General features: G+C 42.3%; 1 protein-coding gene across 2 annotated transcripts in view; it reads left to right on the plus strand.

The window, feature by feature from the left end:
• The first annotated feature begins 244 nt into the window (after nt 1-244).
• Nucleotides 245-25,581, plus strand: part of AP3S1 (adaptor related protein complex 3 subunit sigma 1) — a 106,501-nt gene continuing 81,164 nt past the window's right edge. Inside the window, exon 1 of one of the 2 annotated variants that reach the window (XM_073553211.1) lies at nt 245-539. In XM_073553211.1, the coding sequence (XP_073409312.1) occupies nt 471-539 (69 nt within the window). In that variant the 5' untranslated portion in view covers nt 245-470. The remainder of the gene's footprint in view (nt 540-25,581) is intronic. The other variant, XM_073553182.1, reaches the window with a different exon arrangement.

Consider the following 25,581-nt stretch of genomic DNA (forward strand, 5'->3'; position numbering starts at 1 on the left):
TGGCAGCAGGACCCCCTCACAATAATCCCACGAGCCGGCCCCTCAGTACTGTGTGGGCTGGAGCTATAGTGGCAGCAGGACCCCCTCACAATAATCCCACGAGCTGGCCCCTCAGTACTGTGTGGGCTGGAGCTGTAGTGGCAGCAGGACCCCCTCACAATAACCCCACTAGCCGGCCCCTCATTATCGCATTGTTCGTCTGTCGCTCTGTCGGTGACGTCATGAAGCTAATGCGGCCATTCTGCTCTGGCCGCAGTGCCAGTAACACGCTGATTGGCTAGCCTCGCAGTCACATGACTAGAGTGACGTGTCCCGGGAAGTGGCTGGTGTAGATGTCTAGAACGGGTTCGTGAATTGTAACGTGGAGCGCTGGAGAAGCGGGCGGCGAGCAGGAGATCTAGGACCCGTCCTGCGGCGACATCCCGGTCGCCTGCGCGGCTGCTGCTGACACGTCACATTCCTGCGCCATCATGATTAAAGCCATTCTCATCTTCAATAACCACGGCAAGCCCCGGCTGTGCAAGTTCTACCAGCACTACGTGAGTGACGTCACACGGCACCTGCTGGGGTCAGGCGGCTGTACTGGTGTGGGCACCACAGGTCCCAGCAGCCTGTACCTTATTCCGGGCGATCTTCTGTTTTTGTGTTTTCATTCTCCCCCCCCATAAGTTCTTGTGTTTCTGCGGGACGAGCTGTGGTCATCAGTGCCTCCATATAATGCCTCCATTCACTTTACCGTATAATGGGCTTCTAACAGTCCACTGGTGAATGTTGTGTTCTGTGTCTCGGGGGTCGGGGCGCCCACAGCGACCCCACACCTATCAGGGTGATCTATATTTTGGTGGTTGAAAACATTCTGATATTTCTAAAAAAGAATTGGTTTCTCGCCATTTTCTGGGACCTGCCATTTTTGGTGGATGGAGCGGGGCGAGGACCTGTCTTTTGTGTATCGGAGCTGATGTTTTATTGACACCATTATGGGGAACTTATCACGTCTTGACTGCTCCTTTTAATTTTTGTGACATTTCAATTGTTTCTTTGTTTCGTCATTTAGCTTATGATTTCAATAACGTTATATATTTATCAGACCTCTACAGACACGGCAATTTAAAAATATGCTTTATTTGTTTTTAAATAATTTTTTACTTCATTATTTTTTTTTTTGTGTCTTGAACTTGTGATTGTTTAACTTCTTGTTTTATGTAGTGGAAATGGGCCACAGGCCAATCTTCATAAGAGGACCAAGATGGCAGCAATGGGGGCCTTCATTAGGCTGCCATGCCATGAAAACCCATGGGTACGCTACACTAGTTGCAGGTGCAGAGGGGATGACGGGTGCAATGTGGTATCGGCAACCACTCCATTTAATTGCCACCATCAACAATATGCGCGATCGGGTCTGATTTGCATCACTGTCTTGGTCCAGCATCTACCTCCTTGTGAGGCCGACCTCCTTCTGTGCTTTCGTGTGGAAGACGTGTCCCTATGTCATCCACACAGTCTCTCCGGCATCACGCTCCTGCGCAGGCGTACTTCTCAGCCCTGAGCAGAGGAAAGCAGCGCGCAGGCGCCGGGGCTCTTAGACCTTTCCCAGCACATGCGCAATGCAGTACGTTGCCCTGCCTTTAACAGGGCAGAGAAGTACGCCTGCGCATGAGCGCGATGCTGGAGAGAATGTGTGGATGACGTAGGGATGCATCATCCACACGAAAGCACAGAAGGAGGTCGGCCTCACAAGAAGAAGGTAGATGCTGGACCAAGACAGCGATGCCCATCAGAGCCGATCGCTCATATTATAAAAGGTGTTTTTCTTGTCTTGCAGGCCGGATTTGGGGCATATGTACAGCATATTAGAATGCTATATATTAGGGTATTGTCTTATCTCGTACGGGTCAAATCTGGGGACAGGTTCCCTTTAAACAGCATCAATGAGAGCTGTAGGAGGCAGGTGCCCGATGCATTACGCAGCTTGCATTGTCTGGCTGTGGTGTAAGCGTCATCCCTGAGCCTGTTCCATTCAATCTCGTGAATTTATTTCCAGCTGTGAAAATAAAAAAAATCAAATTTTTTTCCCACAAAAATTTGTTGTGCAATTTGCCCTGAGTGCGCCAATACCTCATATGTGGGGTATAAATACGCTTTGGGTGCACCGTTTGACTTTTTGAATGAAGAAATGGCTGGAATCAAGAGCGGACGCCATGTTGCATTTGGAGAGCCAATGATGTGTCTCAGGGAAGCCCCCCACTGTTTGAACACACAGCAGGGGTCAGGTGATTAGGGGCTCTTCTTGGCTTTTAGAATGCAGATTTCATTTGATTGGATTGTGGGCTCCAATAGCTGAGCCCCTTTAGGTGCCAGAACAGCTGAAACACCCTCACCCCCTCCCTCAGGTGACTCCATATTTACCCAAAACTTCACTTTCTAAGGAATTCATCTGGGGATGTGGTGAGTTTTTTGAACCCATAGATGCCTCACAGAGTTTTATAACATGGAGACGTGGAAATATGACATTTTAGTGGTAAAAGTGTAATATTTGTATTAGTTGCAAATTTGTCAGGTACACGAAGGTTAATAGGTGAAACTGGACCCCGCAATTTCATGTGCAATTTCTCCTGAATGTGGTGCTGCCCATATGTTGTCAGAAGTTACTATAGGCCACACGTCATGGCTGAGAAGGAAGGAGCGCTATTTGGCTTTTGGATCACAAATTTTGCTAGAATAGTTTGCGGGTGACATTTGTGGAGCCTCAAAGGTGCCAGAACAGCAGAAAAAACAAGAGTTTCCCCATTGTAGAAATCACACCTCTCAGTGAATTCATCTATGCCTGCAGTGACTACTTTGTAACCTCCACTCTATGCTTTTTCTGGAGAATTGCAAATCTGCCAGCCTAGTACCATACATTGTGCCCCCATATATTGGAGCGCCTCCATACATTATGCCCAGCTTGTGCATCTGCCTATACGCACCCATAAATTAAGTGCCTTCGCTCCATTACAATAATACGAAATATGTGGCCTCTTACTGTGGTTTATGGAATAGTGTGGCTCGGGGTATTTGGATTTCGGAGCGCAGAATTCCCTAGATTTTATTTGAGGGGCAGGAGCCATGTCACTTTTCCAGATTCTTTGTTCTACCAGTAACATGGGAATCCCCTATAGTTCCAGATAATGACATATAATGGACCTGAATGGGGGCTGGTTTTGTGCCAGATAAATTAGGGGTTTTATCGGTAACATTTTGAGGTACATAACATTTTCCGATCGCTTCCATAATAAGCCTGGATCACATTATTCAGATTTTTCAGGCACAGAATGAACAAAATCCACCAATTCAGTTATTGTATCTGTTTTCACCATGCAGTAAAATTGATAACACCGATTTGTTCGTCGGGTTGGTGCAATTACAACGATGCCAGATTTATATAGTTTTTATGATTTGCTATTTTTTCAGACTAAAAACAATATTTTACAAAACTGAATTTGTTTTCACATCGTCATGTTATGAGAGCTGTATCTTTTTTATTTTTTTGCCGAATAGGCCATATTAGGGCTTATTTTTTGCAGGATGGTGTGGTTTTCATAATACCATTTTTTTTTTTCACTTTGACTTTTTGATCGCTTTTTTGGGAGTCAGTATTATGAAAAAGTGACATTTTTGGTGTTTGTTCTTTTTTTTTTTTTTTTCCCTACGGTGATACCAATTGTGTCCGGATCGTTCTGGACGCGGTGATGATACCAATTGTGTGTGTATTTTTTGCTTTATCTCAAGCATAGCGTATGAGTGGCAAAATGGCTTTTTCTGTTTGTTTTTTGCATATTTTATTTTAGTTTTTTTTTTTCAAATATTTACTTAGTCCCACAGTGGTTCACGTATCATTTTTATTTTGATTTCTGGTCTCATATACTGCAATGCATGGCACTGTCAGTGTCTCACTCACTGAGCCTGTGAGCCCCAGCTTATAGCTAGATCTCACAGGAAACCATAACCCGGGGTCATCACTTGACCTCAGGACCCTATGGTAACCGTCGACACTCGCGATTCTTATCGCAGAGATCTGATGGTTACAAAGGGGGTCTTATAACTCCCTTGCAACCAATTAAATAATCGAACCCCAATCAGGCCGATACCACAGGGTGTCAGCTGTCATATACAGCTGACACCCACGGGAATTGCGGCCGCTTGGCCAGCGCTATTCCGGATCGCCATTTTAAAATGTTGATGAGGCAATAAGGCCCATTAATGAGCACTGTTTTAGTGCGTATCGGCGGTCTTTAAGGGGTTAATTTGGGGGTTTCCGTCTGAAATATGCTAAACAAACTGCTTCAAATACTCTTTGAAAACTTTCTTGCAAATCATGAAGCAGATCCACTTCAAAATCCATATATCAAAACTCAAGACATACGCTAAAGCTGTTCTCTCTTTTTAAGCCCCCCCCCGTCACAAGCTGTTGTTTAGTCACCCTCCCCTGGTCCAGCACTGAGTCTCTGCTGCTGCTCCCAGTGTCTGTTATTGTCTGCAGTGCTGACGTCATGTCTACAGTGCTGCCGGTAATTGGTAAGCTAAGTGGCTTGTGCCATCTACTTTTGCAGATCCGATGAGTTTACTGATTGGCTGCAGTGCTGTCGACTTGACGGCAGCTCTGCAGGCAATAATAGACATAGGGAGAAGCGGCAGAGACTCAGCGCTGGACCTGGGGAGGGTGAGTTAAGTTCAGTTTAATTTTTTTTTTTTGTTAAACAAGCTACAGCCTAAGGAAAAGGAGTTTTCCTAAACTAGAAAACCCTGTAATGGAGGATTTTCTCCCAAGTTATTTCTTGCAGATGTGCTTGTTGTCTTCTCCAGGGAAGCGCTGCCTGCTCTAGTTTTCTGCAGTGACACATCAATGCGTTTCTATGTATTCACGGAACATTTTCACCAGTAATGTGACATTGACTCATTTGTGTGCCTGGATGAGAACGTGTGGCCTCGGCCTGTCTGCTGTCTCTCACATGACCCTATGTAATGTGATTTAGTGACGGCCGGCCAGCAACAAAGGCTGCATTACATAAGGAGGGGGCCGTGAATGCCCCCTAACAATGGCGACTCACTAAAGCACATGATCAATCTGTAGTCTCTTGATCAGTGAAGAGCAGCGATTGTGCCTCATTTACTCTCCTGTTCATGGTATACGGATGAAAGGCTGCCTTGTATAATTACAGAGAAGCTTCACTAAAATCTTACATCTTCATATAAGAGGTCTTATAATAAGGTATTAAAGGCAAGGCCACACATACTTGTACATTAGGAACTGAATATGCCTTACTGCCATAATAAGCACATTTTTCCCGTTTTTCTCCTTTAGCGGAGTATTTTTGCTGAGTTTTTGGAGCAGTAACTTGCTGTACTAATGTTTAGACTTTCAAATGTTTTTTAATCACTTCAAGTTTCTGAAAACGCTGTTAAAACAGTGAGCTGTTGATTCTCCTGTCATTTTTCACTGGGAAGACGTTCTGTACTTTACAGTACAAGCCAAAGGGAAACCTCAGAAGCCGCCCAGGAGGTGACTGGACGTCTTTTGGATCCTTTCACTATCGTTTTGGCTTAAAACAATGGCTTGTGGTTTGTTCATTATTCAATGGAGTGAAAAAAAAAACAGCCGGAAAACGACAGTAAAATAGATGTCGCAATAACCATGGGAAAGTTCTCCAAAGAACCGTTATAAATAGTGATGAGCGAGTATACTCGTTGCTTGCGTGTCCTCTGAGTATTTTGGCGTGCTCGGAGATTTAGTTTTCCTCGTCTCAGCTGCATGATTTGTGACTTGTAGACAGGCTGAATACATGTGGGAATTCCCTAACAAACAGGCATTCCACACATGTATCCAGCCCGTCTACAAGTCGCAAATCATGCAGCTGAGACGACGAAAACTAAATCTCCGAGCACGCCAAAATACTCGGAGGACACCCGAGCATGCTTGAGAAAACCCAAGCAACGAGGATACTCCCTCATCACTAGTTATAAAAACCTCCAGCAAATGACTGGAAAAAAGCAGCACAAGAGACACTTCAGAAAAAAGGTCCAGAGTTTTCTGAAGTGTCTTCTGCTTGAAAAACTTGTCGGGTTCGCCTGAGATTAAAAGATGTCATGTGCACATAGCCTCAAAGAGTGTCTAATTTACAAGATGTGGGACGGCATATCTGGGAACAGGATAATAGATGCACTTTCTCCAAAACCATGGGGTGGACTTGGTCATGATGTCCGCCACCACTCCAAATGAATATGTCCCGCTTTCTCTCTCCACAATGAATGTTTCTTTCACGTGTCAGATTTTACATTTTTTGTTGTTGTAGATTCTGCACCGAAATCTTCACCAATTCTGATGACTTTCATGCATGAAAAAGGGATTCCCATGACACTGTTTATATGCGATGAAAAATTTACGCTTGGATTTTTGCCTTCATCATGGGGGAAAAATGCTGTGCCGCAGCCCTATTTAATTTCAGTATGTCTTTTTCTGATGTAGATCCACAGCAGAAATCGGCCTAAATTATGTCACGGAATGTGTGCAGATCCGGTATTGTGGACAGTAATGGCTAAAATCCTGTCTGCTTTGTCGGCATTTGCACTTGTGCTGAACTATGAGCTTCTGAGTTGAATTGCCAATGTAGCCGTCCAGATAGGACGCAAGCTCTGCTGCCCCTACACCGTGCCCTACTCTAAAGAGGCTCTGCTGTCATCATGGGCACTTACCTAGTGGCCCTCTGCCGACATACACTCCACCATGTTTGCCTCAGATGCCTGTATATACTCTACAGATAATTTTGTGTTTTCCATGAAAACTCATACTTTTATTAATCAAATGAGCTGCCAAATGAATTTAAAATCTAGTCCAGACATTGACAAGGTTAACAAAAAAGATTTTTATTTGAAATAATAATTATAATTTTTTCCTTCAAACTTTACTTTCATCAAAGAATGTTCCCTTTGTAGCAATTACAGCATTGCAGACCTTTGGCATTCTAGCAGTTAATTTGCTGAGGTAATCTGGTATTAATTTCACCCCATGCTTCCGGAAGCCCCTCCCACAAGTTGGTTTGGTTTGATGGGCACTTTTTGCATACCATACGATCAAGCTGCTCCCACAACAGCTCAATGGGGTTGAGATCTTGTGACTGCGCTGGCCACTCCATTACAGATAGAATACCGGCTGCCTGCGTCTTCCCTAAATAGTTATTGCATAATTTGGAGGTGTGCTTTGAGTTATTGTCCTGTTGTAGGATGAAATTGGCTCCAATCAAGCGTTGTCCACAGAGTATGACATGGCGTTGCAAAATGGAGTGATAGCCCTCCTTATTCAAAATCCCTTTTACCTTGTACAAATCTCCCACTTTTTTCAGCACCAAAGCAACCCCAAACCATCACATTACCTCCACCATGCTTGACAGATGTTGTAAGGCACTCTTCCAGCATCTTTTCAGTTGTTCTGCGTCTCACAAATGTTCTTCTGTGTGATCCAACACCTCAAACTTGGATTTGTCTGTCCATAACACTTTTTTCCAATCTTCCTCTGTCGAATGTCTGTGTTCTTTTGCCTATATTAATCTTTTCCTTTTATTAGCCAGTCTCAGATATGGCTTTTTCTTTGCCACTCTGCCCTGAAGGCCAGCATCCCAGAGTTGCCTCTTCACTGTAGACGTTGACGCTGGCGTTTTGCGTATGCTATTTAATGAAGCTGCCAGTTGAGGACCTGTGAGGCGTCGATTTCTCAAACTACAGACTCTAATATACTTGTCTTGTTGCTCAGTTGTGCAGCGGAGCCTCCCACTTCTCTTTCTTCTCTGGTTAGAGCCTGTTTGTTCTCTCCTCTGAAGGGAGTAGTACACACAGTTGTAGGAAATCTTCACTTTCTTGGCAATTTCTCGCATGGAATTGCCTTCATTTCTAAGAAAAAGAATAGACTGTCGAGTTTCACATGAAAGTTCTTTTTTTCTGGCCATCTTGAGAGTTTAATGGAACCAACAAATGTAATGCTCCAGATTCTCAACTAGCTCAAAGGAAGGCCAGGTTTATAGCTTCACTATTAAGCCAAACTGTTTTCAGCTGTGTTAACATACTTGCACAAGGGTTTTCAAGGGTATTTTAACCATCCATTAGCCTTCTTACACAGTTAGCAAACACACAGTACCATAAGAACACTGGAGTGATGGTTGTTGGAAATGGGGCTCTATACACCTATGAAGAAATATCATAAATACGTTTGCAGCTAGAATAGTCATTTACCACATCAACAATGTATAGAGTGTATTTTTGAACCATTTAATGTTATCCAGGGGTTCCCACAATACCCCCATTCAGTATTCTCCCATTAAGGACTCCCAACACACTGTCACATCCAGCTTTGAGCACCTCCTCTAACACGTAGTACCATCCTCCAGCGTACCATACCTAAAACATCTCTAAACCCAGTAAATTTGTATCCAGATCTGGACTTCTGTGCAGGGCTACTCACAAAATTCCCCATTTTCAGATGTGCTCTTCATACCTGTTTGCTAGACCTGGACCTAATGCACCAAGCTGGCAGACAGTCGCGAGCCACAAAATTTATGGGACTGCGAGCCACATGTGGCTCCCGAGCTACAGGTTGGGGACCCCTGGTCTAGACCAAACCATATCATGAGCCAAACCCATGTTATGGGGGGACGGGGTAGGATGGGGACCCCTGCTGTAAAATATAACTCCAGTGTTGGGCTATATGGTTGCTTGTTACAGTTATGCAATGGACCATGGGTGTCAAATGTAAGGTATGTCCATTTACTACTGACAGTTCTGTAGGGATCAGGCAGACCTAGCTAAGAATCAAAAGCTGAAAATGAATGTAAATTTTCATATGGTGCATTTGATATTAAACTTGGAAGCATAAAGGAAATGTGTGAATGTGGTTTTCTTACAACAATGTGTTATTTTATTTTTTTATAATTTCTCTCAGTATCTAAAATTATCACCAATTTTACCCTACATCCGTACTTAAATTATTAGTAACTACTTGTAAGGTCACAATATCTAAAGGTGTTAATCCAGAAATACAATGAGCTAACACAAACAAACTGAAATAAATGTGCAGGAGCAGCTGCTGTAGGTGCAATGCAAAAGAAGCAACAAAATTCTGCCAGCGCAAGTACGCCAGTGGCCATATTTATTACACAGCTCCTAGAAATGTGAGGTTCTTAGCGCACATTTTGATCAAATTGTGTGAGCCCGTCTGCCAAGGACAAGGCGACCTCTTCAGATGGGACCCTACAATAACACTACTCTAACCGGTATTAATAAAGCCCCTATGTCTAAAGGTGTTGATCCAGAAGGCAAAAAACCCTGGACACATTCATCCAATTTTTGACTCAGGGAAAAAATTCCTTCTTGACCCCGGGAAAAGGCGATCAAACCCTACTACTAATACTATGGTTATTATTATCCTTACGCTATTATTATTATTATTTCTATATAAGGAATCTAAGATGTCTAGTCTAATAGCAAAATTAAAATCATTACTATATTTTTATTTTTAGAATGCCTATTTAATAACTACTACATAATTATTTTATGCTTTTTGTCCTTTTTTTCTTCCTTATAAATATTTTTTTTGCTATTAATATTAAAAGATTATTGTAACTTTTCTACTATAAATATTACTACTATGCTATGTATGTGCTGTTGATCCAGAGGAAGGCAAAAACCCTTGGACACTTTCAGCCAATCTGTGTCTGAAAATTCCTTCTTGACCCCGGGAAAAGGCGATCAGTCCTAGAACCCCCGATCAAGCCGCCTAATTCTAATAATATGTATATATAGTGTTATATTAATAGAAGAGTTTTTAATACTAGCTGACTACCTTGTTATGACAACTACTTCTCTATATCCTATTTATACTACTGTAACTAATTGTTTATATTGTTATTAATTATTATTAGTGATTCGCCCCTACCAATAATAGGGTCCTGCTCCCTATGTTACTTACTGCTAGGTCAAACCTGCTGTTATAACTAATATTATTATTTTTGCATTTTTACTCCTACTATTTTGAATTATAATTACTACTTTTTATGTTACTACTATGATAGCTGTTATTACGGTTTTGCCTACTAATATTAATATACTGCTGCTCTAATATTATACCGCTCTTATTACTATTCTATTTTTATACTTAGCTCCCAGTATTTGCCTATATGATGTTATCGGCTGAGAGGTCCCAGCAGGATTGTCCAGATGATCTTCTTTCCTTTCAAATACTGGTTGATATAGTGGCACTGCGTGGTCCTGCTTCTTCTTCTGGCCTCTGTCATGGCCTGTGTCCTGCTGCCTCTTCTTGCCTCTGCCCTGGCCTTTGTTGTGACCTCTGTCCTGCTTCTTCTTCTGGCCTTTGTCCTGCTGCTTCTTCTGGCCTCTGTCCTGGCCTCTCTCTTGGCCTCTGTCCTGGCCTCTCTTCTGGCGCCGATCTTAATTTTGATGTTGACTTTTTTTTTTCTTCCTTTCTTTTTGGGGTCTCTTCTCTTCATCCTGGTCCATACACCGTTCTTTAACCCGCATTACCCTTGCTTTTTGTTGTGTGATCTGGGTTTTCATGGATGGTGTAGGCTGCTCTTCATATTCATGCCTTGGTGTATATTTCTTCTGGGCTGGTCGGCATGAGGCGCTAAGAAGACGGCAGATTAAGTTACTCATGTAATAAGACATTCCTGTCCACCCCTGTAAAACTAAAGGCAGCAGTATAGTCATCTTCTCACTAAACTCCATCTTGTAGAGGGGTGATGGCAGAAGCTTCATGCAGAAGGCCAGTCTTCTGAGCATCTCCTCTGGTGTGATATTAACCCCTTTCTGACATCAGACGTACTATCCCGTCCATGGGACCCGGGCCCCTATGCCCATGGACGGGATAGTACGTCTAGCGCAATCAGCTGCGCTCACGGGGGGGAGCGCGGACGAATGTGTAAGGTGCGGTCACGGATCGCCCCCGACACATTAACCCCTGGCACACTGTGAACAAACACGATCGCAGTGTACCGGGGGTTTAGGGAAGCATCGGGAGGGTGCTGCACATCGCGCTGCTGCGGGGGCCTACTTCCTTGTAGGTCCCCGGATCCAATATGGCGCCGAGGACCTTCGGGGGCCTGCAAGGGAGCCGTCTTCCTCATGCCTGCTGAGCACAGGCATGAGAAAGTCTGCTGCAGTGCCTGTGACAGATCGCTGATCTGTCACAGCGATCTGTGATGTAACAGATCAGCAATCTGACAGTTATGTCCCCCCTGGGACATTGTAATAAAGTTAAAAAAAAAAAAAAAAAAAAAGTGTAAAAATAATTTATAAAAAATCGCTAAATAAATAAAAATATTCTCTAATAAATTCATTTTTTGGAAATAAAAAACAAACAATAAAAATACACATATTTGGTATCGCCGCGTCCGTAACGACCCGCCCTATAAAACTGTCCCACTAGTTAACCCCTTTAGTGAACCCCTTAAAAAATAAAAAAAGCAAAAAATAATGATTTATTTATCATACGGCAGAACAAAAAGTGCAATAACGCGCGATCAAAAAGACAGATATAAATAACCATGGTACCGCTGAAACCGTCATCTTGTCCCGCAAAAAAAGAGCCGCCACACAGCATCATTAGCGAAAAAATAAAAAAGTTATAGCTCGCAGAATAAAGCGATGCAAAAATAATTATTTTTTATATAAAATTGTTTTCATTGCATAAAAGCGCCAAAACATAAAAAAAGACATAAATGAGGTATCGCTGTAATCGTACTGACCCGAATTGGGGTCCAATTTCTCCTGTTACCCTTGGGAAAATAAAAAAATTGGGGACTAAAAGATCATGTTTGTGGAAAAAATATGATTTTTTTTTATTTTCATGCTGGGCGTTATAAGCTTCTATGAAGCACTGGGGGGTTCAAAGTGCTCACCAAAGAGCTAGATAAGTTCCTTGGGGGGGGTCTAGTTTCCAAAATGGGGTCACTTGTGGGGGGTTTCCGCTGTTTAGGTACATCAGGGGCTCTTCAAACGTGACATGGTGTCCGATCTGAATTCCAGCCAATTTTGCATTGAAAAAGTCAAACGACGCTCCTTCCCTTCTGAGCCCTGCCATGTGCCGAAACAGTGATTCCCCCCCACATAACAGGTATCAGCGTACTCAGGACAAATAGCACAATAACTTTTGCAGTCTAATTTCTCCTGTTACCCTTGGTAAAATAAAAAAAATTCGACCTGAAGTAATTTTTTTTGTGAAAAAAAGTTAAATGTTCATTTTTTTTTTTTTAAACATTCAAAAAATTCCTGTGAAGCACCTGAAGGGTTAATAAACTTCTTGAATGTGGTTTTGAGCACCTTGAGGGGTGCAGTTTTTAGAATGGTGTCACTTTTGGGTAATTTCTATCATATAGACCCCTCAAAGTGACTTCAAATGTGATGTGGTCCGTAAAAATAAAATGGTGTTGCAAAAATGAGAAATCGCTGGTCCACTTTTAACCTTTATAACTTCCTAACAAAAAAAAAATTTTGGTTCCAAAATTGTGCTGATGTAAAGTAAACATGTGGGAAATGTTACTTAAGTTTTTTGTGTGCCATTTCTCTGTGATTTAAGGGCATAAAAATTCAAAGTTGGAAAATTGCGAAATTTTCGGCAAATTTCCGTTTTTTTTTCACAAATAAACGCAAGTTATTTGAATAAAATTTTACCACTAACATGAAGTACAATATGCCACAAGAAAACAATGTCAGAATCACCGAGATCCATGGAAGCGTTTCAGAGTTATTACCTCATAAAGGGACAGTGGTCAGAATTGTAAAAATTGGCCCGGTCATGAACGGGCAAACCACCCTTGGGGGTAAAGGGGTTAACTGAAGAGAAAAGAACCAAATATAAGGATCAGCCATAAACGTACGAAGAGGATGTGACGGAGCGGCACTACTGATCGCTATATTTCTAACCATCCCGCTAAGTGTTGGGAATGGAAACATCAGTAAGAAGAAGGTAGAAAAATGAGTTTTGTGTATGGAAGATGCAATCATTCTGTAGCCTTCATGGCCAGTGACAGGATTCCCCCCTCTACCTATGAAGCTCACGTTCTGCTCAGACCGTCGCTGTCAACCTCTGTTCGGAATCGGTTTGGCTTTCTGGTATTTTTTACAGCAAATATCTGCAGTTCTTTATTTACCCCCAAAATTACTGGAAACCTGACACATCCCAAAGATAAAAGAAACGTGGAGCTGTTGGGCTCCGTCTGACCATGGGACAGAGAATGGTTAACAGTGTGAGGAATCTCACCTGATCCAACGCAGGCTGAAGGTCCGGTCCACATGGTCTCCGCTGTGATCTTCAATCGTGTCGAAATCTATCAAAATCCTATAAAAAAGCAGAACAGTCAGAATAGGTTTTGGGCACTTGGGCAGATGCCATTGCCCGGGGTGTACTGTTACTGGAAACTTTGGGAAACACTGTCTGTGTGTTTAGGAGGCACTGCCGGGGCAAAGGCAGTATTGGGCAATGTGCAGGATATGACGTTATAGCTCCAATATCTGCCCTCCCCCGTTATTATGTGCTGTATATGGAGCACTTTATTTCATGGAGGAATATTCAGAATAATAGACTTTGGGCCATTCTCCGCTCTGCAGGCGCCATTCCATATGGAGGACGGAGCTGATGATAAATATTGGACCCATCCAAATGGAAGGTGTGACAAGTGACAGCGGAGTATCAGCCCTCGGCTCCTAATCATGTACATGTCTCTATTAGAGTTGAGCGATACCGTCCGATACTTCAAAGTATCGTATCGGATGGTATCGGCCGATCTTTAAAAAAAGTATCGGTATCGCCGATTCCGATACCGGAAGTCCCATTCAAGTCTATGGGACTTCCGGTATCGGAATAAGAAAAACCCTTTCCTGCCCTTGTACAGCCTCTCTGGGGTCTGTACGGGCCTTTCGGGGGTCTGTGCCGGCCTGCCAGGGGGTCTGTGCCGGCCTGCCGGTGGTCTGTGCCGGCCTGCCGGTGGTCTGTGCCGGCCTGCCGGTGGTCTGTGCCGGCCTGCCGGTGGTCTGTGCAGGCTCCGGGGGGCTGTGCCGGCCTGCCGGGGGGCTGTGCCGGCCTGCCGGGGGGCTGTGCAGGCTCCGGGGGTCTGTGCAGGCATCGTCCGATGGGACTACAAGTCCCATCGGGCGATGCCTGCTACCATGACAGTGATTGACACATTAGCCAATGATGGGACAGTAGTAGTCCCATCATCCGGCTAATGTGTTAAATGTAAAAAAAAAAAAAAAAAAAATTACATGCTACATACATACAACATGCATACTACATACATGCTACATTCATACTACATGCATGCTACATACATACTACATGCTACATACATACCATATACATACTACATGCATGCTACATACATACTACATGCATGCTACATACATACTACATGCTACATACATACCATATACATACTACATGCATGCTACATACATACTACATGCATGCTACATACATACTACATGCTACATACATACTACATACATACTACATGCTACATACATACCACATACATACTACATATATACTACATGCATGCTACATACATGCTACATACATGCTACATACATACTACATACATACTACATACATACTACATACATGCTACATACATGCTACATACATACATGCTACATACATACCACATACATACTACATATATACTACATGCATGCTACATACATACTGCATGCTACATGCATGCTACATACATACTACATACATACTACATGCTACATACATACCACATATATACTACATACATACAATACATTCATACAATACATACATAGACATACAGTACATATAACATAGAGTAACATACTTACCAATACTTGTCACATTGTTCCCCGAAGCCATTGTCTTTTCCGGAATAAATATTAACATAACAAACCACAAAAATACTCACCCACGATCCGAAGCAGTCCACGAGTGTGTCCCACGACGATCTTGGGTAGAGAACTGCAGCATCAGCTGTTGCTGCCGTTCTCTACGGGCTGCAGGAATCCAATGACGGAAGGTAGGTATCCTTCCGCACTGTATTCCTCCGCCACTTAAAAAAAAAAAAAAGTCCCTAGTCTCACTTTATGCCATTGCTGTGTTGGAATTTCCCACGCGCCCATCGCCGTGCCGCACCGCTGACGATAGAATTGATCTTTGAATACAAAAAAATTGTGGGTAAGGACAAACTGCAGCAGCTCAAGGAGTAGTCCACACATCGGGCCGTCCAGGTCGGACATCCCCAGGAAGAGGCGGACCGCATCCAAACCGAGGGTATGGTCAATACATGTATAAAGGGACTCTACGTCCGCGGTCACCAGAAAGGTATGACCATCCACAAGGACGCCGTCAACCCGCGTGAGGACGTCCGTTGTGTCTTTAATGTAAGATGGTAATAATTCAACCAGTGGTTTGAGGTAGAAGTCAAGAAATTTACATACTGGGTCGCAGAGCCCTTCAATACCAGACACAATCGGACGGCCAGGCGGCTCGACGGCGTCCTTGTGGATCTTTACTCCATGCCGAGTCCGCACATAACACCTCTACCATCAGGGCCGTTCCTGTCGGTCAGTTCCTCAGGATGAGGCGGATCTGCTCCACCGAGGATGGTTTTGAAAGGCAAGCTAGGGACCTACAGACTCGTTTTCGCAACCGGGGATATAGTAACAGGAGCATACGAAAGGGTTACAGTAGAGCCAGGGCTACTGCCCGTAGGGACTTGCTTTATCCGAGGCATGATAATACTGGGAGATCTGCTAAGTCAGGTGGATCTGCCCCAATACGTTTCATCTCTACCTTCAATCATGAATGGGAACACATGAGGAGCATTTTGGCCAAACACTGGGCAATTCTTGGCTCGGAGCCATCTCTGGGCCAGGTTATCGGTGATCGTCCTCTGATGACTTCAAGAAGATGTAGAAACTTGAGGGATTTTTTGGTCAAGAGCCATTACATCGCGACGACAACGAACCCCTTTGGATCTACTGGTCCAACTCGGGGGTGTTTTCCTTGCGGCCACTGTGTTGCCTGCCCGAATGTCCTTCGCTGCTCCTCCTTTCAGTCCTCCGATGGTGAAAAAGATTTTCACATCAAACAACACATTTCCTGCAGTAGTACTAATGTCATATACTACGCGACATGTGGGTGCCCACTGATATATGTGGGCCTCACATCAAGAGAATTACGTGTGAGAGTTCGTGAGCATGTTAGGGACATTCGGGCGGCCAAGACAGTGGTCGATCCTACTACCCTTAAGACCATCCCACGTCACTTCAGATCCTCCCATGATTGTGACCCGGGGTCCTTCATGGTAAGAGGTATTGAATGTGTACACTTGGGAATCCGAGCTGGAAATTACAAAAAGGCGTTGGCCCAGAGAGAGGCTAAGTGGATCGTCGCCCTGGATACTATGACCCCCAAAGGACTTAACGAATCTCTGAGTTTCTCCTCATTTTTATAGCTTCTGCTGTCTCCGCTGCACTCACCATTGTTTCATTTTTTTAGGCCCTATCAACATTCGGTTTGTATGATTTTAACTTTTTGTCTTTTTATATATTTTTTTAGTTTCCCTGTGTTTTCTGTGTTGGCTACATGTGGACTCACTGGTACCATTGTGTGGTGTGGACCCCTCTATTCTGGATGTCCGTACCCACGCCTGCATTTATTATCTGTTGGATCTGGAAAGAATATCTACCTTCATCATCGTTTCACGGCATATTGATATTATGGAGAATGCGGACACTCCATCGTGTTCGGGTCACTCGTCTATTACTATATAAGAAGAAGAGAAAGGAAGAAGGGGGAAAGGAAAGAAAGGGAAAAGAGAAAAAGGAGGAGAAAGGAAGAGAGAAAAAAAAAAAAAAAAGGAAAAAGTTTTTCTGGACTGTTGCATCAATCTTATTGTGTGCCTTTACAATCCTTACTGGTGCTCTGGATTTTTGGTAGCATACACTATCATATAATGTGTTTATATTGTTTGCCCCAATTATGATTGATGTCACTATCTTTACTGTATTTCCTCCATGGTCTGTCTTGGTTTATTATTTATTTTTTATTTTTTACTTGTTTTTTTTTTTTTTTTCTTTTTTTTAATTTTCTTCTCCTGATTCTTTATGCTGTGACCTTAGTGCGCATACCTGCGCTCACCCGTTGCTCCGGTATGGGTTTGGGCGTCTGCCCGCCTCAGGTTATACACGGGGTTAAATTCCCTCTGTTTTCCCTGACGCGTGACGCCTGCCCCATCTCCTGGAGGACTGAGGTGTTGCACTGAGTATGCGCCGCTATTATGGTCTGATTACATCTTTATCATTCATTGAGCTCTGACACTTTTTGTCAACGCAATACACTGCGCAGGCGTCTAGGGTAACGATGCTATCTAGTTTTTATATGAGTGCGGTTTTGTCCCGCCATATTTTTTTTTTTTTTTTTGTGACCATACTATTGATCACTTCCTGGTTTGAGTGAGCTGCACTGCGCATGCTCTGTCCGCTGCCTTTGGTTGGTAGACCTGCCCCATGTGACCGCTTTCAAGTGGGAGGTCTTTCTGCATAAAAACATGGTGGTTCACCTCAGTCAACACTCCCTTGATAAAGCGCCTGTGGCGGGCGCGAAACGTACGTCGGGTGTCGTTGCATGGGCCTTCACCTCCTCGGCTCCCCGGTAAGCAGCCTGCCTTTACTTGTTTCCACACTTCGGTCATTTGGACCGCTGGGCGGGTCGTCTCCCGGGTTCTCTCTGGCACAATTGCGCAGTTTTGATATGCTGATACATATGTTATTTACTATGTAAGAATCCTTCCACATGTCATTGATTCATTTATGTTCAGTGTCCATTGGACTTGCACATTGACCCCTCTGGATGTTTTTTTTTTTTTTTTTCGCTCTAGACATGTACAACTATGTACAATACACATTTAATTGAGTATGCCATATTTGACTATCTTTTACCATTAGACACTTGTCTGTTATGTGCAATGCCCATGGGCTGACTGAACGTTGTGCCATGTAGATTTCGAGCACTGGTATCATTTTATTTACCCTGTCCTTGTCTGTCCTGATTGTTGTATCATTGGGGCTTATCCCCCCTATTTTAGTCAACTTGTATACTTGTCAGCACTTGATGTGAGTATTAATAAAATTTATACTTTTGCATATATTTTGTATCCGTTACTCCGTTTTCTCCTTTTTAACACCGCGCATCATGATGACGTCAGTCTGTCAATCAACTTTGAACTTCCGATTCCGATGCCGAATTCCGATATTGAAAAAATATCGGAAGTCGGTATCGGAATTCCGATACAGCAAGTATCGGCCGATACCCGATACTTGCGGTATCGGAATGCTCAACACTAGTCTCTATGTGAAGTATTGGGGTAAATAAGAACAATTAGTAACAGAACATCTCGGGTTATTCTGTATGAATATGTGATGAGATAAATCAGCGGTCACTTATATTATATTACAGGTTTATACCTGAAATGTCGCTGTGGCTGCAGGTGTCCGTCTTCACTCTCTGCTGAGATAGAACAGACTGAGAATAACTGATGTTTGTGTTTTTTTTCCAAATTCAAATCCAGCAATCCTATTGGTTGTTTATTGTCATGGTGACAGAAGTCACTGAAAATTTAAAGGGACATGACAGTATTATTGCAATATAGTGAATTTTACTATATGTACCTTCACTTTGTTACCATTTAAGTACATAGAGATGTGTTGTAATTCCCTGCACAGATGATAGGAGCATCACTATGCAGCTGAACTATATGATGTACCGCTGTCCCATTTATTCTAAAGATTGGTACGGGTCCCAAGTATTGGGGTTCTAGCAATATATCATAATTTCCCAAAAACCCTGTAATTGATTCTACTTCATTGTATTTTGTGTGGTCATGATGTCTTATTATCTAGTTGGATTGCTCAAGGGAGGTTTTTATTGTGTAATTTACATTAAGAATAGTGGTGTTGTCACCTAGGAGAGGCATGTTCGATAAATATTAGGTTTAGGGTCCCAGCAAAAAAAAAAAAAAAAGATGCTCCTATCTTACCGCTTAAAGAGGCTGCTGTATTCTATTGTTTGCACAGTATGAAGTGATAGCCGCTTGCACCTATTCACACTTGCATTATTCTGTTCAGAGGTACTGATCAGTTTTTTGTTTTTCTTTTGTAGTATACTATCAGAGGTGGCGATGGCCTCCATCATTGCTCACAACATCCGGACCCCTCCAAACCTTAGGAAAAGCAGCAGTCCTTTTTAGCTAAATGACAATGATGGCTAAATTCCTTCCATTAACATGTTGTTTGTCCACACACCCATTTTTATTAGTTTTTATTTTATGATAACTCCCCATTTAATACTTACACACCACAGACCGAAGTTCTTTATAAGGGTTATCTTCATAAATAAGTAATATTGCAATATGCTTGTGAAAACAAGGATCACTGCAATTCACTTGCTATAAAATATCTTCTCCATTCTCAAAAGCAGAGGAATTTTTAATTTTGTTGGGTACTATTTGTTGCCTTGATTATCGGTTACCGCTGCGGTCTATCGGAGGTGACCGGTCTTCCTCATCAAGGAGTGCATGCATATAGTGTTTGCATGAGCTGCTCTGAAGGAGACTGGTCTGATGGATCTGGCCAGCTTCGGTGCGGCCTTTACTTTCAGCATCGAACAGCTTATTGTTTGGGTCAAAGTGTCCGATAACCTTGACCGATCGCCGGGGGTCTCAGAACCCAAATCCCCACCAATCAGTAGTACGTAACAGCCTCTATGATATATAAAAAAATACTTTTAAAGGGTAGGTACCTTTTAAGGCCTAATCTCTTGGCCAAGTTCTACCCCTCAGCTTTCTTCTGGTCAAAAATCAAACAAAATCAATTATCCCTTGTATTCAAGATGAAACTTGGACAATTTTTCATACGCCCACCAGCAGCCGACCATATATATTAGGAGGCCATCGATCAAACTATACTTCAGCCAATCGTACAGTCGTCAGCCTTCTCGGCCATCTCTCCCATACACAGGCAAATTCTCTTTAAAGGGAACCTGTTACATCCACGAAGCTGCCAAACCGCCAACATAATGTTATATTAGCTGACCCATGCATTGCAACACACTGCTTGATGTCCCACACATTGTTCCTATATTAGAAAAAACAGGTCTTATTCACAGATCATTGTTTGCAGATGAACCAGGACTCGTCAGGCAGCGATTAAACATTTCGAAGACCATTTTCCTATCTTAAAGAATTCCTATGTGTCCGTAAAAATATTGGATGCTATATTGTGTCTTCACATTGTATCTGATTTTTTGCACAATGGGTGAGTCTCGTACGACATATGGAACAACCTAGTGTGTGTTGTGATTTTTTTTTTTTTCACATTGTCCGTAAAATAAAAGCAAACAAATAAACGCTCATCTGTATTCCTAAGGACACTATTGAAGACAGTAAAAAAAAAAAAAAAAGTTTTAAAAAATAAAAAAAACCACAAGTTCAAATCACCGCCCTTTGCCTCATTGAAAATAAAACAATAAAAACACATATTTGGTATCGCTGCTTTCAGAAAAGTGCGATCTATCAAAATATAAAATAAATTAATCCGATCAGTAAATGGCGTAGCAAGAAAAAAATGTAAACTTTTTTTGACCTCCAGAACATTGCAATAAAATTCAGTAACAGGTGATCGAAACATCGCAACTAATTCAAAAGTGTCAATAAAAAGTTCAGCTCAGGGCGCAAAAAATAAACCCTCAACCAGCCCCAGATCCCAAAAAATGGAGACGCTACAGGTCTCAGAAGACGGTGACATAAGCAAATTTTTTTTTGCTTACAAATTTCGGATTTTTTTTCACTGCCTAAATAAAAAGATAACCTATACATGTTTGGTAGCTGCGCACTCATACTGCCGCGGAGAATCATAATGGCAGGTCAGTTTTAGTACTTAGTGAACATGGTAAATAAAAAAAGCAAAAAACAATTGTGAAATTACAGTAGCACTTCTTTTTTTATTTTGCAAAATTTCACCAGAGTTAGAATTTTTCTTCCTGTTTTCCAGTACACTACATGGTAAAATAAATGATATCATTCAAAAGTGCAACACGGTCCGCAAAAAACAAGTCCTCACACTGCTAAATTAACAAAAAAGAAAGTTATGGCTCTGAGAAGGGGAGGATAAAATGAAAGCGCAAAAAACGGAAAAACCAAAGGTGGTGAACGGGTTAAATACAGCGAAAAGCTAAAAAAAAAAATAAGCTTATAAAATTCAAATCGCCCCCCTTTTTGCCCCATTGAAAATAAAACAGGAAAAAATACACATATTTGGTATCTCGTTGAGAAATGTCCGATTTATCCAACTATAAAATAAATTAATCTGATTGGTAAATAGCAATAAGATGCAATCAAAAGATTTTGTCTACCCAAATATCAACAAAAATGTCAGTTTAGGGCACACAAAAAATAAGCCTTCACACAGCCACATTTCTCAAAAAATGAAAACTTTAAGGGTCTTGGAAAATGGCGACAAAAGCAAATCTTTTTCTTAAAAATTTCCACATTATTTTTTACCACTTAATAAACATAAATATTTTTTATCTGTATAATTGCACTGACCTGGACAATCATATTGCTAAGTCAAGTTTACTAAATAGTGAACCTGGTAAAAAAAAAACCAAAAAAACAATTGTGTAAGGCTATGTGCACACGCTGTGGTTTTTGCTGCGGATCTGCAGCAGTTCTGCAGACAGTGTACAGTAGCATGTAAATCTATGTGATTTACAATCTGCTGTGCACATGCTGCGGATTTTTAACTGCGGAAAAGCTGCGGTTTTGAATCCGCAGAAAGAAATGACTTGTCACTTCTTTTCTGCGGATTCTGCTGCGGTTTGCCATCTCCTCCATTGTAGAGGTGATAGGGTATGTGCACACGCTGCGGATTGGGGTGCGGATTTGACCGCGCGGATTTTGTAAAATCCGCAGGTAAATCTGCAGGTCAAAAGACCTGCGGTTTTGCCTGCGGATTGCTCTGCGGTTTTGCCCTGCAGTTTTTCATCTCCACAATGGAGGAGATGCAAACCGCAGCGGAATCTGCAGAAAGAATTGACATGTCAATTCTTTCTGCAGTTTCAAAACCGCAGGAAAACCGCGCGGAAAAATCTGCACCGTCTGCACTGCGGTTTATTATTCCCATAGGAAATAATGGTACTGTACACCGCAGCAAAACTGCTGCGGAACCGCAGCGTGTGCACACACCCTTAAACCACAGGGAAAACCGCAGGTCATTTTACCTGCGGTTCCGCAGATAAAAAAAAAATCCGCAGACCAATCTGCAGCGTGTGCACATAGCCTAATTGCTCTTTTTTTTTTTTTTGCAATTTCACAGCACTTGGATTTTTTCCTTCCCATTTTCCAGTATACTATGTGCTAGAATGATTGGTATTATTCAAAAGTACAACTCCACTCACAAAAAACAAACCCTCATAGGGCTATGTGGATGGAAAAATAATAAAATGTTAAGGCTCTTGGAAGAAGGGGAAGAAAAAAATGAAAATGAAAAAAAAAACAGAAAATCGCCAAGAGGTGAAGGGATTAAGTTCAAGATAGAAACTGTATCAATTATTGCAATGTTTCAACTCATTCCTGAGTAATTTTGTACAGACGTCTGACACTATGTCACCATTGGACTTTTATTAAGAGACTATTATATACTGTGTTGTAGTTTTCTATCTACAGTACCAGACAACCAATTTCAATCCAGAACAGTGGAGGGTAAGACATATTAGACTGAGTAGAATTTTTCATGTCCTACTTCTGAATGTGGAGATAGAGTAGACTGTAGAGCAGTGGTCCCCAAACTTTCTGACCTTGAGAGCCACATTCAGCTCTGAGAGAGGGTCACGAGCCACATCCAGCTCCCACCCCCTTCAAAGTAGTGTCAACCAAAGCCCCCATTACAGGTATAATGATAACCAAAGCTTTTCCACAGCAATCACTCCAAAGAAGTTCATGGAGATCCAGGGGTTCCCACAATACCCCCATTCAGCATTCTCCCATCAAGGACTCCCAACACACTGTCACAGCCAGCTTTGAGCACCTCTTCTAACCGAGCCAATGGTGTCTTAGAAAGAGTAACAAATTTTTTATTTTTTTATAAATAATTCATAGTATCTAAATATACAGATGATACACGAATACCAGCGGACACCCTCCTCTTGGTGTCCGCTGTCCCTCTCTGGTAAGCCTGACATTTTGCCTTATGGTCTACTGAGCGCTTGACTCACTTGACGCTGTTGAACGCTCGGTGCACTCAGCGCTACTCTCACTGTGATCTCTCCTTTACTTAACACTGACTGTTCTGGTTCATTTTGGCTTACCTTGCTGGTAGCAACCATGCGCCAGGCTTTCAGTCTTTTTGAGAGTTACTGTGGAACCTTGGGGTAGTCTCCTTCTCTGCACTTTAACTGGTATTCGTGTATCATCTGTATATTTAAATACTATGAATTATTTATAAAAAAATAAAATTTGTTACTCTTTCTAAGACACCATTGGCTCTTTTTTCTCATGGTATCATTTGCTTCTGAGCTGGTGCTTTTTTTTCTCTCTTGGATTTCTGCCGAGTTCTGGCTGTCCGAGAGATGTATTGGGAATTTTGTGTTATAACCTCTTCTAACGGGTAGTACCATCCTCCAGCGTACCATACCTAAAACATCTCCAAACCCCTAAGACCAGTATATGTGCATCCAGTTCTGCTCTTCTGTACTCACAATATTCACCATTTTTAGATGTGCTCTTCATACCTGTTTGCTAGACCTGGACCTAATGCACCAAGCTGGCAGACAGTTGCGAGCCACAATTCATGGGACCACGAGCCACGTGTGGCTCCCGAGCTACAGGTTAGGGACCCCTGGTCTAGACCAAACCATATCATGAGCCAAAGCCATGTTAAACGGGGTAGGATGAACATACAATCATACCAATCCTTTTTTATTTTTAGGTGTGCAGTGTAGACATTGCTAGCCTTTTAGCTGTTGTGTAATATTTTTTCCACATATTGTTGAGTCTCACTTTATATCTGACATTACACGTTTAATGGATATAAATTAGATGATTAATTATTACTGTACGTGTTGCGACAGTTCCAGCTATTTAGCTCGCAGAAACCACACAGTAAAATACTGGCACGATGCATAATATTAGATATACGGCGTATGACACTAGATGTACGGTGTGTATAATACTAGTTATTCGCTGTATGGTACTATATATGGGCAGCTGTATTGGGGCACTTCTTAATCATTGAATTAAGTTTCTCATTCCCATTACCACAGGTGTATAAAATCCGGCCCCTTGCCATGGCGTCACCTTTACTAGCACTGTGACACAATGGCTCTTCACAACCAGCTCACTGATACCAGGTGGTCCTGTAATAGGACGTCACCGGTGTAACACGTCAGTCCATGCAATTCTTCCCTCACCATCACCTCTGAGTGGTCATTATTGAAAAAGTGTACGTGTTAAATGTGTGGTCTTGTCTAAAGCTACGACGAGTCTGCAGTTAGCGCTCCACCTGCTGACGGAGTAGTCACGGACCGCTCCTGCCGGCGATTCAGCAGCAGCTTGTTTTCTGCTCTGTCGACGGTGTGCGTGACTCCTCTCACCTCAGAAATGTTCTTCTAGATGAGTGGGCAAAAATTTCCACAGTGCAAGTCCAAAATCTTGTAGAAAGAATTCTCAGAAACGTCGAAGTTGTTAGGTCAGGTGCACGCATTGAGCATTTGAGATTTTACCTCAGTATTTATAAGCCAAAAGCTGGCGTTAAGTGGGTGATAAATCCAGAAGTGGTGACGTGTTTCTATTATACTTTTCCTCTGATTGTTTCACTCCTGGGTTTGGCTTACAAGCACTGAGGTAAAAAAACCAATTGGAAAAAAAAATGCAGTGCAAATGCATTTTGTGACCACGGTTTTAACCCAGGGGCTTTTTTACATATATTGTTTTTAATGTTCTTTTCTGCTTGTTATCCGCGTGTTTTCTCTGATTGCATTTTCACCTTTTATTTTATGTGTTTTTGGTTGAAGTGGCTTTTTTGTAGTACATACCGTAAATGCTTTATTTCTGCACTTGAAAATGTAGCATCCTGGAGAGTATTAGTTTTCTTGAAATCACCTTTGCTCCAGCGGTTAAACACAACAGCTTTCCTGCACGAAAAAAGCAACATGTACGCTGCGTGGAAACACGGCCTTCTAAGGCTGAAGAATTGCCAGCGACACTCCCCAAATATGGTGAATACTCTTCTTCATTATGTTTTATTAAAATACAGGTTACAGGCAAGGAGGAAAAAATGCCCATAACCTGGCTTTTAATATGCTGTAATGAAGAAGAGTTTGCACCATAGTTGGGGAGTGCCACTCGCCATTCTTCACCCTCGATATGAATGTTCGGAATACTTTGTCAACGGTTCAGCGCCTCCTCATGGAATAAGGTAGTGCAACCGGGTCACAGAGAATGAAATTGTCATTAGATAGTGGAA

Source organism: Dendrobates tinctorius, unplaced genomic scaffold (assembly GCF_039654945.1).
Source record: "Dendrobates tinctorius isolate UK_male_01 unplaced genomic scaffold, ASM3965494v1 ptg000003l, whole genome shotgun sequence".
Classification (NCBI taxonomy): Eukaryota; Metazoa; Chordata; class Amphibia; order Anura; family Dendrobatidae; genus Dendrobates; species Dendrobates tinctorius.